Source organism: Populus trichocarpa, chromosome 3, assembly GCF_000002775.5.
Source record: "Populus trichocarpa isolate Nisqually-1 chromosome 3, P.trichocarpa_v4.1, whole genome shotgun sequence".
NCBI classification, from domain to species: domain Eukaryota; kingdom Viridiplantae; phylum Streptophyta; class Magnoliopsida; order Malpighiales; family Salicaceae; genus Populus; species Populus trichocarpa.
In genome coordinates this window covers 10575973-10591151 of record NC_037287.2, presented here as the reverse complement: position 1 = coordinate 10591151, position 15179 = coordinate 10575973, and the positions used below count along the sequence as shown (strand labels likewise).

The window sequence follows — 15179 nt, the reverse complement described above, 5'->3', positions numbered from 1 at the left end:
AAAGTGTTAAATTAACAATCTAAAAAAATCAGAGGGTGTATTAATTAAAAAATACATAAAAAAGTATAAAAAAACAAAATTAGAAAAAAAAAAAAAGCTTGGTGTTGTTGGGCTTGGTAAGCTAGGCATGTGTGCAGGCCTTATCTTTTTATTTGAAAATGCCATCCACCCCATTTAAAAAGAAAGAAAGAAAGTGATGTGTTGCCGACTTCGTCCTTGATTCTGCCTAGAATAGTGGTTGAAAAATTGGTGGTTTCGGTTTTTTGATCTAAAAATTTATTTTCAACTTATTTTGATCGAAAACACTTATAAAACACTTTATACACCTTAAAAAACTCGTATATGGCCTCAAATAAGCTAAAAACCAATTCATATATATAAAATCAACTTGAAAAAAAATTACAAGCTCAAATGTCTTATTTTAGGCGATGAGAATGCTAAATATGTAAGCTTCCCTTATCGAATGGAACTCACCGACACCAAGATCGATCCTTTTCGTGGTCTAAATCGGTGTTAACCAAGACTTTCACTCCCTATCATTAAAAATTGATGAATTTTTCTCTTATCTCTCAAACTAGAAACTAAAATAAAAGAAAAATAAAGTTTTGAATCAAAATTAAAATTTCAAAAACCAAAGGGATCAAAAAAAAATTGAAAAGTATAAGGATCAAACTGAACTTTTTAAAATTTTAAGGTTGCCACCTTTTTCTCCTGTCTTTTTTATTCTGATTATTTGTCTTTCAATTTTTTCATTCCACAACAATTTAATTTAAATGAATCTTTGATCGTAAAATAATAAAATTAAAAAAATAAAAATAAAAATAAAAAAACCCGTCACACAGCGAGTACATAATGTATTGAAAGCGTGTTTGATATTGTGATAATAATAGTTTTTTAAAGTGTTTTTTTATTTGAAAATATATTTAAATAATATTTTTATTTTTTTAAACTTATTTTTAATGCTATTACATCAAAACAATTTAAAAATATATAAAAATAATTTTAAATAAAAAAATAATTCAGCGTTCACAAACAATCTATGAACGCCTGTCCATTCAGCAACTCGATAGCAATTTCCTCCTAACGAGTTTTCTTTAATAAAACAATTTCATATGTAATGTAATAATTATTCTATATTTTTTTCTTTGTAAAAACAGTAAAACCTGGCGAATATAATTGGACTCGATATATAAAGATGGGCCCTTTCGGGACGTTATCCAGAAGCCCGAGACTCCTAAACAAAGCGTCAATTGGCAGCACACATATAGGAATCGAGCCCCGAAACAAACCAGTAAATGAATAATAAACCCGTGCAACGCAAGCAAAAGCTATCACCTCCCCTCTCTCTCTCTATACACACCCACCCGCACTATTTTCGCCCTTTTAACCACAAATCCGTAAAACTACCCCCCTAATCGGGTTCTCGACAAGCCCTAACCCTAACCTATCTCTCTCGCTCTATCAAATGAGGTGTCGCGAAGAATTCCGAAATCTCTCGATTTTAGGGTTGTTGCAGTGAAGCTTCAATCAATCTCCTTTAATGATAATCATCACTGCACTCGAGATTGTTTTCAAGTTCGTGATTTTTTCTCGGTGATTGAGGATTTGGCGGCTGTTGTCTAATCTGACCGGGCTATGAAGATTTGGATCGGCTGATTTATCAGATTCAATCATTTCCTAATGAAGGTCGACGATTATGGGGTTTATTTTGCTTTAGGTGCGATCTTTCAATTACCACTCACAAGTTCCGAAATTGTTCGATTGAGTTAAATTGCGACCAGAGGTTTCTTGTTTCAAGGATTTGATTGGTCTGATTGCACTCAAAGAGAGGAGCTTCTTGCTATTGGCTAGGTTTCGAAGGGCTTTTTGGGAAAGAGGCACGCGAAGCGAACGGTTCTTCTTCCGTAGTTGGTTTGTTTGATTGATCTTTACTTGAGAAGGATAGAGAAAGGAGAGAGAGAGTTCAATTTTTTGTACTGTTATCTTTTTTTAGTTGAATAGCAGGCCTTGTTTTTTGAGAGGCACGGTTTTATTGTGTGTGCTGTTGTTTTGATATCCGATAATATTTTTTTTATTGAATTAGTGGAAAGAAAAAAAAATGGCTGTGTATTACAAATTTAAGAGTGCTAGAGATTATGATTCAATCCCAATGGACGGTCCATTTATATCCGTTGGTACTTTGAAAGAAAAAATATTTGAATCAAAGCATTTGGGAAGGGGTACAGACTTCGACCTTGTTGTCACTAATGCCCAAACCAATGAAGGTTGGTTTTAACTCTTTTTTTAGTTTAACTAGATTGTTTTTCACTTAGATTGTCCTTCAATTAAATTACAAACCTAATAGTAATGCAACTCTTAATTCTGGGTTTTGCTTCTGGATTCCTCATTCCACTTTCTTGCCATATTGTTTTTAGCACCTGGATTTGCACACTGATGCACGTTATGGAGAAGGCTAGTTTGTGCCCAATGTATCCAGTTGCGTGTAAATGAGCTTTCTTAACTGTGGGCAGTGGAAAAACCAAACAAATTTCATGCTGAATTGTTTGTAGATGCCTATTGGGGGTTTTGTAGATGGACTAACTTCTTATGACTAGGAATGATTGGTTCCACCAAATGGGATTGCATTTGATAAACTATAAGTTTGGTTTTATAATTTATCATTCTTGTAGTGTTTTATAGCCTTGTTGTTCCCTTGTTTCCAATTTCAGAGTATCTTGATGAAGCAATGTTAATTCCCAAAAATACCTCTGTATTAATACGCCGGGTTCCAGGGAGGCCTCGTCTGCCCATTGTTACAGAGCAAGAGTATTATCTCAAACCTTTAAATTCTTAAACGCTTGATTGAGTTTATTTAGTTAAGGCCAATGTTTTTGGAAGATGGAGCATGAAATGTTTGGTTTGTGGAGCTGTCGTAATTTATATCAGCCCAGACATTTGTAGAGTTCTTGTGCTTTATTTATCTGTGGAATATGGTTTAAGGGTGCAGTTTCCTCAAATAGGTTACTTTCATTGACTTAATGATTTAGACAGATCCTACAGTGCAGTGCCCGCAAATTGATTTTCATTTTGTTTTAGCTTCTTGTTAAACAAATTTTCAGGGCTAGGTTGAGTTTGTCCTTGTTATATTTTGCAGGCCAAAGTTGGAAACTAAGGTGGAGGACACCCTTCCAGAGAAGGGTAGTTTTATGGGTGCTGATTCATCTTCCATGAGATATGTAAGCTTGGATGCTGCCATCTTTTCCTTGAATTGATTTGGTAATATAGCAATATAATTAGTATGAATTTGTAGTGTGTTTGTTATGTGTGCTATTTGATATTGTAGACTGAAGACAATGAATGGGATGAATTTGGAAACGATTTGTATTCCATTCCTGATGTACTGCCTGTTCAATCTAGTAATCCACCTCCTGATGTGGCCCCTACAAACAAGGCTGATGAGGACGACAGAATTAAGGCATTGATTGATACCCCAGCATTGGACTGGCAGCGGTGAGATTGATCCTCAGTTGTGTTACATTGAAATCTGCGTGCTTTTACTATCTGTGGAGTTATTTGTATGTATATTTGTTAAATTTCCATTTGGGTTTGCAGTCAGGGTGCTGATGGCTTTGGTGCTGGTAGAGGTTTTGGTAGGGGTGTGGCTGGAAGAATGGGTGGGCGTGGTTTTGGTGATTTTCTTATTCCTTCTCTTGTGATTATTGCATTGTTTTTTGGTGTGTTTCCATAAAGCTAAAATTTCTCTTTTCCTTTGTGATTGTGTGCTTGTCCATGTTGGACTTGTGCTAGTATTAACATTCACTAAAGAGTGCATGTTTACTTCAAACATTTTCCCAATACACTGACATAAATGATTTTTTTGTTGAGGTCGATTAGGCTTGGAGCGGAAAACACCTCCACAAGGCTATGTATGCCACAGATGCAAGATTCCTGGTTTGTAATTGTTCATATTTAAATGAAAACACATCCACTTAAACTTGTTGGGCAGGAGAGCAGTATGCAAACCTTTAATTTTTGTGTCACCTTTATTCAGGGCATTTTATTCAACACTGCCCTACAAATGGTGACCCTAATTATGATATTAAAAGAGTAAAGCCACCTACTGGTATTCCAAAGTCAATGCTGATGGCTACCCCAGATGGCTCATATGCTTTACCTAGTGGTGCAGTTGCTGTTTTGAAGCCAAATGAGTAAGCTGATATCTGTTTTATGCTTCAGTATTTCTTCTCCATATGGTTTTAAATTAGATTCGTTGGCAATCAAATTCATTATGAATGTTTAAATTTGAACAGGGCTGCTTTTGAGAGAGAAATTGAAGGCCTACCTTCCACACGGCCTGTTGGTGATCTTCCACCTGAACTTCACTGCCCACTGTGCAAGGAAGTTATGAAAGATGCAGTCTTAACAAGCAAATGTTGTTTCACGAGCTTCTGTGACAAGTGTAGGTGTTCTTTTTTTTTTTTTTCCATCTCCTGTATCACCTTGTATTGGAATTTCATTTGCCACCTGCCATATAAATTGCTCTACCGCAACATTAAATTTTCTTTGAATCAGCAATTTGGCAATACTTCTCCACCATCTTCTACCTCGTTAGTTTTAGGAATGTCTAGTTGGCCTATTATAACTCATTTTATTTCTTTATTTCAGTATTTAGAGTATTCTTACATGAAGTTACCACCCTTTTCTGTTTAATACAGGTATAAGAGATTACATTATCTCAAAGTCAAAGTGTGTATGTGGGGTATCAAATGTCCTTGCAGATGATCTTCTTCCTAACAAGACTCTCAGGGATACAATCAATCGTATTTTGGAGTCTGGTAACAGTAGTGCTGAAAATGTAGGAAGCGCCTTTCAAGTTCAAGGTTTGTGCATGTGTTTGTTTTGTATTAGTTGCATAAATTTTCTGCTAATTCAATTATATGCATGATTAATTTCATTCTAACTTTCTAAGTTTAGATATGGAGTCTGCACGCTGTCCACCTCCAAAGATTCCATCACCCACACAGTCTGCTGCATCTAAGGGAGAACATAAGCCGTCTCCTGTTAATGAAGAATCTCCAATTTTAAACAAGGCAATAGCTGAGGAGGAGAAGCCTCTTATTGCTTCTCAGCAAGTCCCTGAGAAAGTGAGGACTGCTAAAGCTGTGGATGTATCTGAGGCTACTCATGAGTCAATAAGTGTGAAGGAGCCAGCTTCGCAAGGAAGTGCTCCACTGGCTGAGGAAGAAGTTCAGCAGAAGCTGGCTCCTGGTGAGGCAGGTAATGGCCAATCTTTATATATACATTTATTGTTGTTGTTGTTAGGGCGTTATGGAATCCTCTGTTTCTCTTAATTTCACTTAGAAAAGACACATGAGAGTGGCTTAATTGACTGTGACTTTTGCTTTGTCAGGGAAGAAAAAGAAAAAGAAGAAAGTTCGCATGCCTCCGAATGGTATATTGGTTGCTTTCTTTAGTTTTTCCTGGATAAATGGGTTCTGTAACTATGGTTTCATACATAATGGCTGATTAATTTTTTTTTTTGGATTAGTGATATGTTTTTTATTCTAGGCTTGGTGTATTTGTATTTATTTCAATTTGTAATTAATTATTAGTGACAATATTTATGATTCCCTCGATGAATGTAATGTATCACAGATTTGTGGAAAGCTTCTCAGGATCTTGCAGCTGAGAGCTTTATGATGCCAATGGGTCCCTCTGCCTTTAATCCATATTGGAGTGGCATGCAGACTGGAATGGAAGGATACATGGCTCCTTATCCAGGTCCAATGCCCTTTATGGGTTATGGATTAAGCCCTTTGGATATGCCATATGGGGGAGTTATGCCTCCAGATCCTTTTGGTGCCCAGAGTTATATGATGCCTGCTGTTCCACCTCAGAGGTACACAATTCTGCATTTTGGTTATTTTTCTTGTCTTGTCTCTGCAAGCTGACAAACTTATTTTGAATTTTCTCATCTCCCAACTGCTGTAGGGATCTTGCTGAATTTGGAATGAACATGAATCTCAGACCTCCTCTAATGAGCAGGGAGGAATTTGAGGCCCGCAAAGCTGATGTCAGGAGGCGTCGTGAAAATGAGAGGCGAGCTGAAAGGTAATATTACTGTTTCTCATTATTTCCTAGTGGTTTAAGAAATGATGTAACATTTCTTATGTTAAATTGCATGGTTCTTAAACCATTATATTAAATATCAGACCTGTTGCTTGGTGCTTATTATGATACCCCCACCCTGGTGGTGCTTAATACGATACCCCCACCCCCAAAAACACTTGTGTGCATGCACATCCACCCCAAACCCTTCGGTGGCTTGTAAAATATGTTATAATCAGCTCATTTTGGAGTTTGATGATCATGTGACTCAACCAGTTCCTTCCCCCCCCCCTGGTTAGCCCTGTGATCTCATTTTTTGTCCATTTAATCATATTCTTGTTAATGTCTAAATAATTCTCTTTCTATAGGGAGTTTTCCAGAGATTGGGATCCGGGTAGGGAAGTGAGCGGCGGCGGCGATGTTTCTTCAATGAAATCTGTATGTCTTTTATGATTGTTTGGATTTCTCTTTATTATCTATTTCTGTACTGCATCAGGTACCTTCCATGGTGTTGAGCAACAATTTAGCCAGAACACACTTTTGTCTTTTCAATGCTAGAAAAAATAATTGGTTATTATTATTTTACTGGGGTTTCTGAGTCCTTCCTCAACTTGAAAAAAATCCTCATTTTACTCCATTTTCAGATGAACTACTTGGAGTTAGAACCTGAAATGAACACCAAAGCCAACCCAGTTTTTGAATTTTCATGGTTCCTCGAGACTTTTTATTAGATTTGTCGCCATTCCCCTCTTCCATCTCATGCCTTTCATGTAAATTTTGTAAATCAGTCTTTCTGGATTTGCTGGCACCACGTCCTTGAACAGAGCAATTCACTCTCCCCAATAAGGGTGACTCTGCTTCTATTTCTCCATTTGTTGTTTTATTGAAGTTTTTTTGACAGAACAGTAGAAATTCTTTTCCGTTAATTATTTGGAGTTGAGTAAATATTTTCTTGTTTTTTTTTTCCTTAATAGTTAAAGATGAGCACTAAAAACCTCGAATCTACAGTTGAAAAAATAAGAGTACCATTGAATTCATGCCTCTTTTCAGCCTTAATTTTCAGGGACAGAAGTTTTTGTACGAGAAATTGATTGTTGTGCGGTTTTTTTTTTTTGCTGTAGTATAGAATAATAATTAATAAAACTAAGAGCTTTTAGTCTCCGGAGGGAAAAAAAAGGTTTTTTTGATAAGTATAAATTTTAATAAACCACTGTATGTATCATTAATAATTAAAAAGAAGAAGAATATTAAAAATTAACCAGGAGTTGTTTTTTCTTATATCTTAATACCAAAAATGAAACGAAAGAAAGGTGATATTCTAATAGTTATTCCTTGTCTGTTGGTGCAGAAGTCAATACCACAATCCAGTGCCAGCGGCGATCCCCATCATAATCGTCGAAGGTCTGAGAGATTATCACCGGAACGTTCAGCCCGTGAGATTGACCCATTACCACCACGCCCTTCTAAAAGAAAGTCTGACCGCCATGAACACGGTGATAGAGATGCTGATGATTTTGATTACCATGAGCGTGACCGTAGTGACCGTGATCACCGCCACCACCACCGCCACCGTTCAGAATCCTCATCCAAAGCTGTATCTGAGACTACCACTAAACCCCCTTCTACAACAGTAACAGACCGAAAGCAAAAAGTTAGCGTGTTCTCTCGCATTAGCTTTCCAGCAGAAGGAGAACCCACCAGTAAGAAGCGCAAGGTATCATCCTCTAGTGAAGCAGCACCAGCAGCTACTGGTGGCGGCGGCCCTTTATCTTCTACACATCACAAGTCATCGTCACCAGTTAATAATGGCTATTATGATGACTACAAGTCATCTTCTGTGAAGACCAGAAAGAGCAGTAGCAGTGTTGCTGCCACGGCCGCCATGGACTACGAGTCCAGTGATGATGACAGGCACTTCAAGAGGAAACCCTCTAGGTATGAGCCATCACCTCCTCCTCCAGCAGAGTGGGAGGAGGATGTTAAGCATTCAAGAAGAGATAAGGACCGGAAGCATAGATAAGGGAAGATTGTCCTTTTAGTTTCCAAGCGGTCCTTTATTGAAGGAAAATGAAAGCAGTGGGAGCTGCTGTCTTCCTGTTACTGGAGCAAGGTGGAGCTGTATTAGCTGCTGGTGGTGGAACCTCTCTCGAAAAAGGTGGAAATATGTGGAAGTCTGCCCAGCGAGTGAGCGATTGTACATCGAATAAAATGCTTTTAAATACCAAAATGGGAGATACAACTGTCAACTATGGCTTGTGAAATTGTAACAACCAACTCATAATTTTGAGTTCTTCCACTCCATTTTTAAGTACATGTAACTAAACAAAACCAAATTCCTCCCAATTTCATCCTCTTTTTAGTTGACCATTTATTCATTCTGTATTCGTCTGCTCTTTATTTTTGCAATCATTTAAACTTACGCGGTTGTTTATGCTGCTGTAGTTCTTATCAATCTTTTCATCCACTTCTCTCTGGTTTTTTTCTCTTCCTGTTTTCTGTATCTTGTTCCTCGAAAGTAGATGACAGGATGAACTTCTCACTCTGTTTTTGAAATAGCACCCTAACTTTTTGGCAATACATGCAAATAGTTGATTAGATACTTGTGCTCTCTGCGGGCTCTTCCACGAACATGGATTCTTCTTTCCTCGTTTAAAAACTGGGACTCCTTTTCTACCAAAAAAGGGGTCTCTTCGCCTTGTGGGAAAATAAAAATGATAATACTAAATTAAATGAACAATTCAAATTTGGAAAAACAATTGACTCCATTAATTAATGCAATGAAATCAAGGGATTTCTTGAGCAGTGATCATTAGCTGGTTGATCATAACCAAAACAAAGAAGTTCGAGAATTAGCGCTCATCCGAGCTTTTGTACTATTTATCGTGCACTCCTGGGTACATCACAATACAGTGCCTGAACTGGAGAAACACACATCAAGCAATTACAAGACTCAATCAGAGTGAAATAATCCAAACAATGTAACTTCACTGGTTAGATTCTAAGTTTGTTCATCAGATATCACCAGTTCGAGTCTCACAAATCTCAGGACATTGGAGGCTTACATGATCGTTAACTTCAAGACTCGTAGAATTAGTCGAGTTATGCGCAAGTTGACCTGAATACTCATGTTAATTAAAAAAAATAAAGTGAAATAATCCAATGGATAATCATTCTCTCTTGCTGTGCCACTCCAGACTAAATTCTTCTTTCTTTTGAAGGATAGAGGGTAATGCTTAAGAGTGAAGATGCGACATCTATCTTGCAATAAAGCATGATATGCATTCTACAGAAACCAGGAACTAAACTAATTCACATGAATGCGGCTTATCCCTAAACAAAAATTATTCATGCCGGGCGTGATATATTCACAAATACAAATTATATAGTCAATTTGGGTAGTAAACCATTAGGATTGTTGACAAGCTAATAATATACGAGTTCTATGTTTATTTTCTTTATTACTTTATCTAATCCCAAGATAAAATAAGGGAACATTTATGAATATATCCAAACCTTAAGATTAACGAGGGCAACCAACATTATTCCTCATTCTCAGTGTCTTCGTCATTATTTGACTTGAAAAACATACATATTGTCAACTATCCAAATTCAATCTTCGCTTTGTTAATCCTTTTTCCCTAAAACTCAAGTAATTTACCCATGAAGTTTTCAAAAATCACAACCTAGAAATGACAAGGTCATCTGATTCCACCTAATTAACCGCAAGACAACATTTAGAGAAAACTAGTTATCGCCCGTGCTTCGTCGCAAGTCAGATATCTTTATTCCTTATATAAAAAAATTATATATGCGGGTTTTTTTAATGGATTTTTGTAGTTTATAAAATCTAAGTTCATATAAAAAAATTTATGTATACATATAATCAAATTAATCGAGAATTATGTGTGCAGATAAATAAATAAAAAAACATTAACGATACCTAAAAATAAAACTTGAAAAATCAAGAGACAAGTATAGATCAAGATATTGAATCTTGAAAGATGAGATATTTATCCGGTTGTGTTTGTTAAATTTATTTATTAAAATAAATAAAAAAAAATAAAAAACACAAATAAAATTAATCAAATAAAATAAAATAAAAATTAGCGCGGCCATACAGGTCCATCTAACTTTTATTTGGGAAATGGGGATGAAAGCAAGATTTTCGAAGGGTATGTATTTGGAAATTGGAACTTTGGAGGCCCATATTCTCGTAGCCCAAGCACCTAACCAAAACAAAACGAACGACTTCGGTCCAAACAAGTACCGCTCCTATAAGATAAATGAACGGCCAAGGTTTCGTTTCTCCATTCTTCGATACCAGGGTTTTGTTTTCTTTACTGACCCAAGCCTTGTAAACTAAAAACCCTAGTCACCAGTCAGGCACCGCTGCTGCTCTGATTAATGGGTACTCTCTCTCTCTCTCTCTCTCTCTCTCTCTATCTGAGCCAACATTCTTTCTTTTCACCTATTAATATCTCAAATCTCTCATTTTTTTCTTATATTCTGATCTGCTAACTTCTTTAGGTATTACCATAGACCAGATTTTGTTTTTCTTTCTTGTCTATGTAGTTTCCTACTTGGTTTTGACAAGGATTTTATGCGAACTGTGTTACATGCGTTTCTCGTAAATTCATTTTCAAAGAAAATAAATAGTAGGCTATTGTTAAATTCTCAATCTAGTGAATTTTTGAGTATGCTGTGAAGAGTGTAATGTTTTTTTTTTTGGTGGGTTTGATGAAAATAGGGGCTTACAAGTACGTTTCTGAGCTATGGAGGAAGAAACAATCAGATGTGATGAGGTTTTTGCAAAGGGTTAGGTGTTGGGAGTACCGCCAACATCCTTCAATTGTTCGTGTCACGCACCCCACACGCCCTGACAAGGCTCGCCGCTTGGGCTATAAGGCCAAGCAGGTAGCACTTCGATTGCCATTTTTAGCAAGTAGTCTTTCTTGTTGTGCTTTGTTAACTGATTGAGTTTCAAGCGCTTTAATGTTTTGTTTTGTGGATTACTTTTAGAGTCATTTCATCCGAAATGTGTGAAGTGAGAAGTATTTTTAAGTGTTTCTCTCTTTGTTGGTTCCACTTTTTGGTTCTCGTATAAGTTCCTGGCTTTTCTGTATCTGACGGCTATTGCACTAAGTCTGGAGGGCATAGTTTGTTTTGGCTGATGTGTGTAGTTCTGAGCCACTATGAATGGACATAACCAGCCTGTGATCATGTAAATGTTGCCATTGCCTAGTTAATGCATGCATTTTGTGATTCCTGCTGGCTAAGCAGCGTCTTGATGTGTATTCATTCTTCCCTAGGAGGGTGCATACATACAATGATGGAATGCTTCTTGAGACCAGTGATATCAAAATAATCGATCATCCGACCAAATGGGCTCACGCCTTGTTGGACTCGTTTTTTTCTCGATCTGATACTGTTCTTGTGGTTCTTTTTTGGAATTTGTTGTTATTGATGTCTTCAATTTTATCATCTAGTTGAACCGGGAAGAAACTGTTTGGATGTGAAATTAGTAAGTTGGATTTTCACTTTACTTTTTATGTCCAAACAATCAGTTTGTCTTCTAATAGACCACTAGGAATTTGTGATTTTGATAGTTAGGTGAATTTTTATAACATTGGAAGTTATAAAAATGGAGATCAGTAATGCCATTGTTGATCCAAGCTAGTAAAGTTGCTATTCCTGCCCTTGTTTTTTCACAAAATTGTGTAGTGCTTTTAAATCTGCATGGATGCTGAAAATTGATTATTTTTAGGGATATGTTGTTTATCGTGTACGTGTTAGGCGAGGTGGTAGGAAGAGGCCTGTTCCCAAGGGTATCGTATATGGTAAGCCCACAAACCAGGGTGTTACTCAACTCAAGTTTCAACGTAGCAAGAGGTCTGTGGCAGAGGAGCGTGCTGGCCGGAAATTGGGGGGCCTCAGGGTTCTCAATTCATACTGGATTAATGAGGTTAGTCAGCCAAGTCTGAGTTTGCATCTGTCTCATTTCACTGGTCATTATGCCACGTGTAGCCTGGCTACCTAAGAATCGTACCTTCTTACTGTTATTCATTTACTTGCACTAGTAATGCATTTTCTTCAACGCAGGACTCTACTTATAAGTACTTTGAGGTAATCTTGGTTGATGTTGCCCACAATGCAATCCGGAATGACCCAAGAATCAACTGGCTCTGCAACCCTGTGCACAAGCATAGGGAGCTCCGTGGCCTTACCTCTGCCGGGAAGAAATACAGGGGTCTACGTGGCAGGGGACACTTGCACCACAAAGCTCGACCTTCTCGGCGGGCAAACTGGAAGAGAAACAACACCCTCTCCCTTCGTCGATACCGCTGAGTCCAGTGATGTGGCTGTTTTGTGTTGTCAAGTATTGGATTTTTTGGAGGACATTGTAGTCATTGAGGTTAAAATTTTGGATATTGGAAATCTTGGAACGTGTTCTTCTATTTGAATTGGTGCATTAGAAGTTACAAGCTGTGTTGTATATTTAAGCTGTGTATATGTATGGTGTGTTTCTGTTCGACTCTTTCGAGAAATTTCATTGCACTCGAGACAAGGTGATTTCTGAGGCATAGTTTTTAGTCTCAAAGCTTTGCTATAATAAGAACCTTGTTAAGAAGTTAAATGAATCCTTGGCTATGATGTCCTTGCCAGTACCAAGAAAAAGGTTGTGGCTCTTTCCCAAGATCCAGAGAGAAAGTACGACACCCTAGCCAGAACCAAGAAAACTAGGAGGATACTTTATCTTCCAAAGGTTCTGTCATCATGGTTCTAAAACATCTTTCGAGACTGCCAATATTTTCACAGAATGTATACATGGTTTTAATTAAAGAGATCTGGTTCTCATTGCTTCTGTATGGCCATAGTCACAACAAGATAAACATGATGCCAATAATTTCAAATCATCAAGTAAATGCACCTATTTCTTAGAAATGAGCGTGTTGGACTGATGTAAAAATTCTTAACGAACAATGATACATGCATTTCGCAAGAGAAAGAAAGGTCCCCAGAGAGAGAGAGAGAGAGAGAGAGAGAGAGAGAGATAGCAACAATGGGTGGTTGGTGACGATGACTCCTTTCTCTGCTTCTGTCCTGTGTATGTTGCGGTTGAAACTTTCTTTTAGAGCAGAATAATGGATTTACCTCCTTGTGGACCAAGTTAAACTGTTAAAAGGCATTACCTACAAAGAGACGCTACACAGTTGTATGGATAAAGTTCATGAAACAGTACAGTTTCTTTAGCTTTTTGAAAAAACTTGGTTCTAAAAAATAAAAATTTCAACATAACAACACTCACTTATTTGATATTTAACCAAACTATCGAGAAGACTTTTACCTGATTTGAGTAGTTAATGACTAATTACTTAAGATTTAACCTCTAGTATGGCATTGTGGCATGCAAACTAAATCTAAGATTGAAATCTTTTCTTCCAGTCAAATTTGAGGCAAGCCAAAGTTCTGAGAGTACCACTTGATTGTAGCTGCAGCAGCAGACAAGCAGGGATAATATTGCTTGTAGTAAGCATCCAAACCATGAGCTGAAGGCTCTTTGGCTGCTAGATTTTTAACCAGTACAGCACCCTGGAACATCATATGACAATGGCGGTGTATCAAATATTCAAGCACCAGTACCCAGAAGTAAAACACCAGTTAAAGAATGAGATGTTTCCCAGCTACAACCTTGGTGTCATCAAAGCAACCACAGGCCATTAGAACCTACAAAATTCAGCACATAATACCATGAAATCGGTGCATGAACAGAGATAAAGGAAGCAGCATGAAAAATTTCTAACTTGTTAAAGAGGTTGACTTTCTTGACTGAAGCATAAAATTGATCTACCAGCTCTGAAATTCCGACCATACCATCAGGCGCATATTTATTAGGAGGAACAACGACGACCACAGGATCATAAAATTGGAGCAAAGATTTTGTATTCTGATACGAGCTGCTTGCTAGTTTCACTATACTGAGAAAGATGCAGTGAGGCTGACCTTAAATCAAAACCAGCCATTCCAACCTGCCAGTCACACAATATCAACTTATTTAGCGCATGAACCAAATTCAGATTTTTTAAAATCTTTCCATTTCAATTTTCATTTATCAGATTACCAGCAACTTTTGAGTGATCTTTACATGGCCAAATATTTGAAAGAAACAATTAATTTGTTATAATTAAAACATTCAGTTCGAGCGTCTAAGATTATATTTTATATACATCATGAATCTTTTTATGTTATTGATTTGAAATTTTCAGTTAATCACATTTAAAAAAAGAGAGGATTTATAATTCTAGAAGCTCAAGAATTATCAAATGTTAGGAACTAGACCCAAGATTAATAAGCTATTTTTTTATAGTTTTTTTTATGAATTAAAAAAAATATAAGGATCTATAAAAACATCAGGAACGGAATTTCACATGTAAGATTCAACAAGCCATTAAGGAACTGAAATTTCAACCATCAGTTCTTGAGCTAATTAAATCGGAGAGGACATGAAATGAATCAGAATTTCAAATTTTACTACTGTTATCTTAGTTCAGATTCTGGTGTAAATAAATGCATGTATGCGAAATAGTGAATTTTACAGTTGTAGCTACTAAAAGTTCACTAATTTTGCAGAAAAAGTGAAAAACAAACGGAGAGCGCACCATACCTATGAGGCCGATCACAATGCGAAATAGTGAATTTCTCTATGAGGCCGATCACAATGCTCGATTTCACTCCCGTATCGTCTTCCATTTTGCGTCGATGTGAGTGAGTCAAGTGTTAGCAAGTGCGCGCTAACGCGTGCGCTATTTATACAAGTGCTATTTGAAGCGGGGGTGCACGCTCTGTTTAAGATAGTGTTTGAATACGTGGAATTAAAGTGTTTTTTTATTTTTGAAAATATATTAAAATAAAATTATTTTATTTTAAAAAAATTATTTTTTATATAATTATATCAAAATAATAAAAAATAAATAAATTTACAAACACTATACCACTAGAAAAACAAATACACTCTAAAATGCACGTAAGGGAATAAGCTATGATTACGAGTGTGTTTGAGAGAACGGTAACGATTGTTTTTCAAAGTGTTTTTC

The 15179-nt window shown here is 36.8% G+C and overlaps 2 protein-coding genes and 1 non-coding gene across 8 annotated transcripts; 2 read left to right on the top strand and 1 right to left on the bottom strand.

The window, feature by feature from the left end:
• The first annotated feature begins 1284 nt into the window (after window positions 1-1284).
• LOC7471635 (E3 ubiquitin ligase PQT3-like) lies at window positions 1285-8462 on the top strand. Of its 4 annotated transcripts, none has more exons than XM_002304250.4 (15): window positions 1285-2264; window positions 2709-2805; window positions 3134-3215; window positions 3323-3489; window positions 3592-3668; window positions 3874-3930; window positions 4031-4187; window positions 4290-4438; window positions 4695-4859; window positions 4954-5256; window positions 5390-5431; window positions 5635-5878; window positions 5971-6090; window positions 6456-6525; window positions 7436-8462. In XM_002304250.4, the coding sequence occupies exons 1-15, from the start codon at window positions 2099-2101 to the stop codon at window positions 8105-8107; spliced, it is 2568 nt and encodes an 855-aa protein (XP_002304286.3). In that variant the 5' UTR covers window positions 1285-2098; the 3' UTR covers window positions 8108-8462. The 4 variants fall into 4 exon arrangements, with proteins under 4 accessions (XP_002304286.3, XP_024453067.1, XP_024453069.1 ...); XM_024597299.2 differs by having other exon boundaries at window positions 3865-3930; XM_024597301.2 differs by lacking the exon at window positions 6456-6525 and having other exon boundaries at window positions 3865-3930.
• Window positions 8463-10343: 1881 nt separating this feature from the next.
• Window positions 10344-12668, top strand: LOC7461985 (60S ribosomal protein L15). Of its 2 annotated transcripts, none has more exons than XM_002304249.4 (4): window positions 10344-10495; window positions 10835-11001; window positions 11852-12049; window positions 12187-12668. In XM_002304249.4, the coding sequence occupies exons 1-4, from the start codon at window positions 10492-10494 to the stop codon at window positions 12430-12432; spliced, it is 615 nt and encodes a 204-aa protein (XP_002304285.2). In that variant the 5' UTR covers window positions 10344-10491; the 3' UTR covers window positions 12433-12668. The 2 variants fall into 2 exon arrangements, with proteins under 2 accessions (XP_002304285.2, XP_024452366.1); XM_024596598.2 differs by having other exon boundaries at window positions 10490-10614.
• Window positions 12669-13311: 643 nt separating this feature from the next.
• LOC7461984 (uncharacterized) lies at window positions 13312-14876 on the bottom strand. Of its 2 annotated transcripts, none has more exons than XR_008058821.1 (2): window positions 14750-14876; window positions 13312-14114 (listed from the first exon to the last, which is right to left on the bottom strand). It is a non-coding gene; the product is annotated as an uncharacterized LOC7461984 (transcript). The 2 variants fall into 2 exon arrangements; XR_008058822.1 differs by having other exon boundaries at window positions 14745-14872.
• Window positions 14877-15179: the final 303 nt, after the last annotated feature.

Coding starts and splice junctions, on each gene's coding strand:
- LOC7471635 (XM_024597299.2), top strand. CDS start 2,099: ATGGCTGTGTATTACAAATTTAAGAGTGCTAGAGATTATGATTCAATC. Junction 3,490..3,591: donor CCAGCATTGGACTGGCAGCG/GTGAGATTGATC, acceptor TTGGGTTTGCAG/TCAGGGTGCTGATGGCTTTG. Junction 6,526..7,435: donor ATGTTTCTTCAATGAAATCT/GTATGTCTTTTA, acceptor CTGTTGGTGCAG/AAGTCAATACCACAATCCAG.
- LOC7461985 (XM_002304249.4), top strand. Junction 11,002..11,851: donor TGGGCTATAAGGCCAAGCAG/GTAGCACTTCGA, acceptor GATTATTTTTAG/GGATATGTTGTTTATCGTGT. Junction 12,050..12,186: donor ATTCATACTGGATTAATGAG/GTTAGTCAGCCA, acceptor TCTTCAACGCAG/GACTCTACTTATAAGTACTT.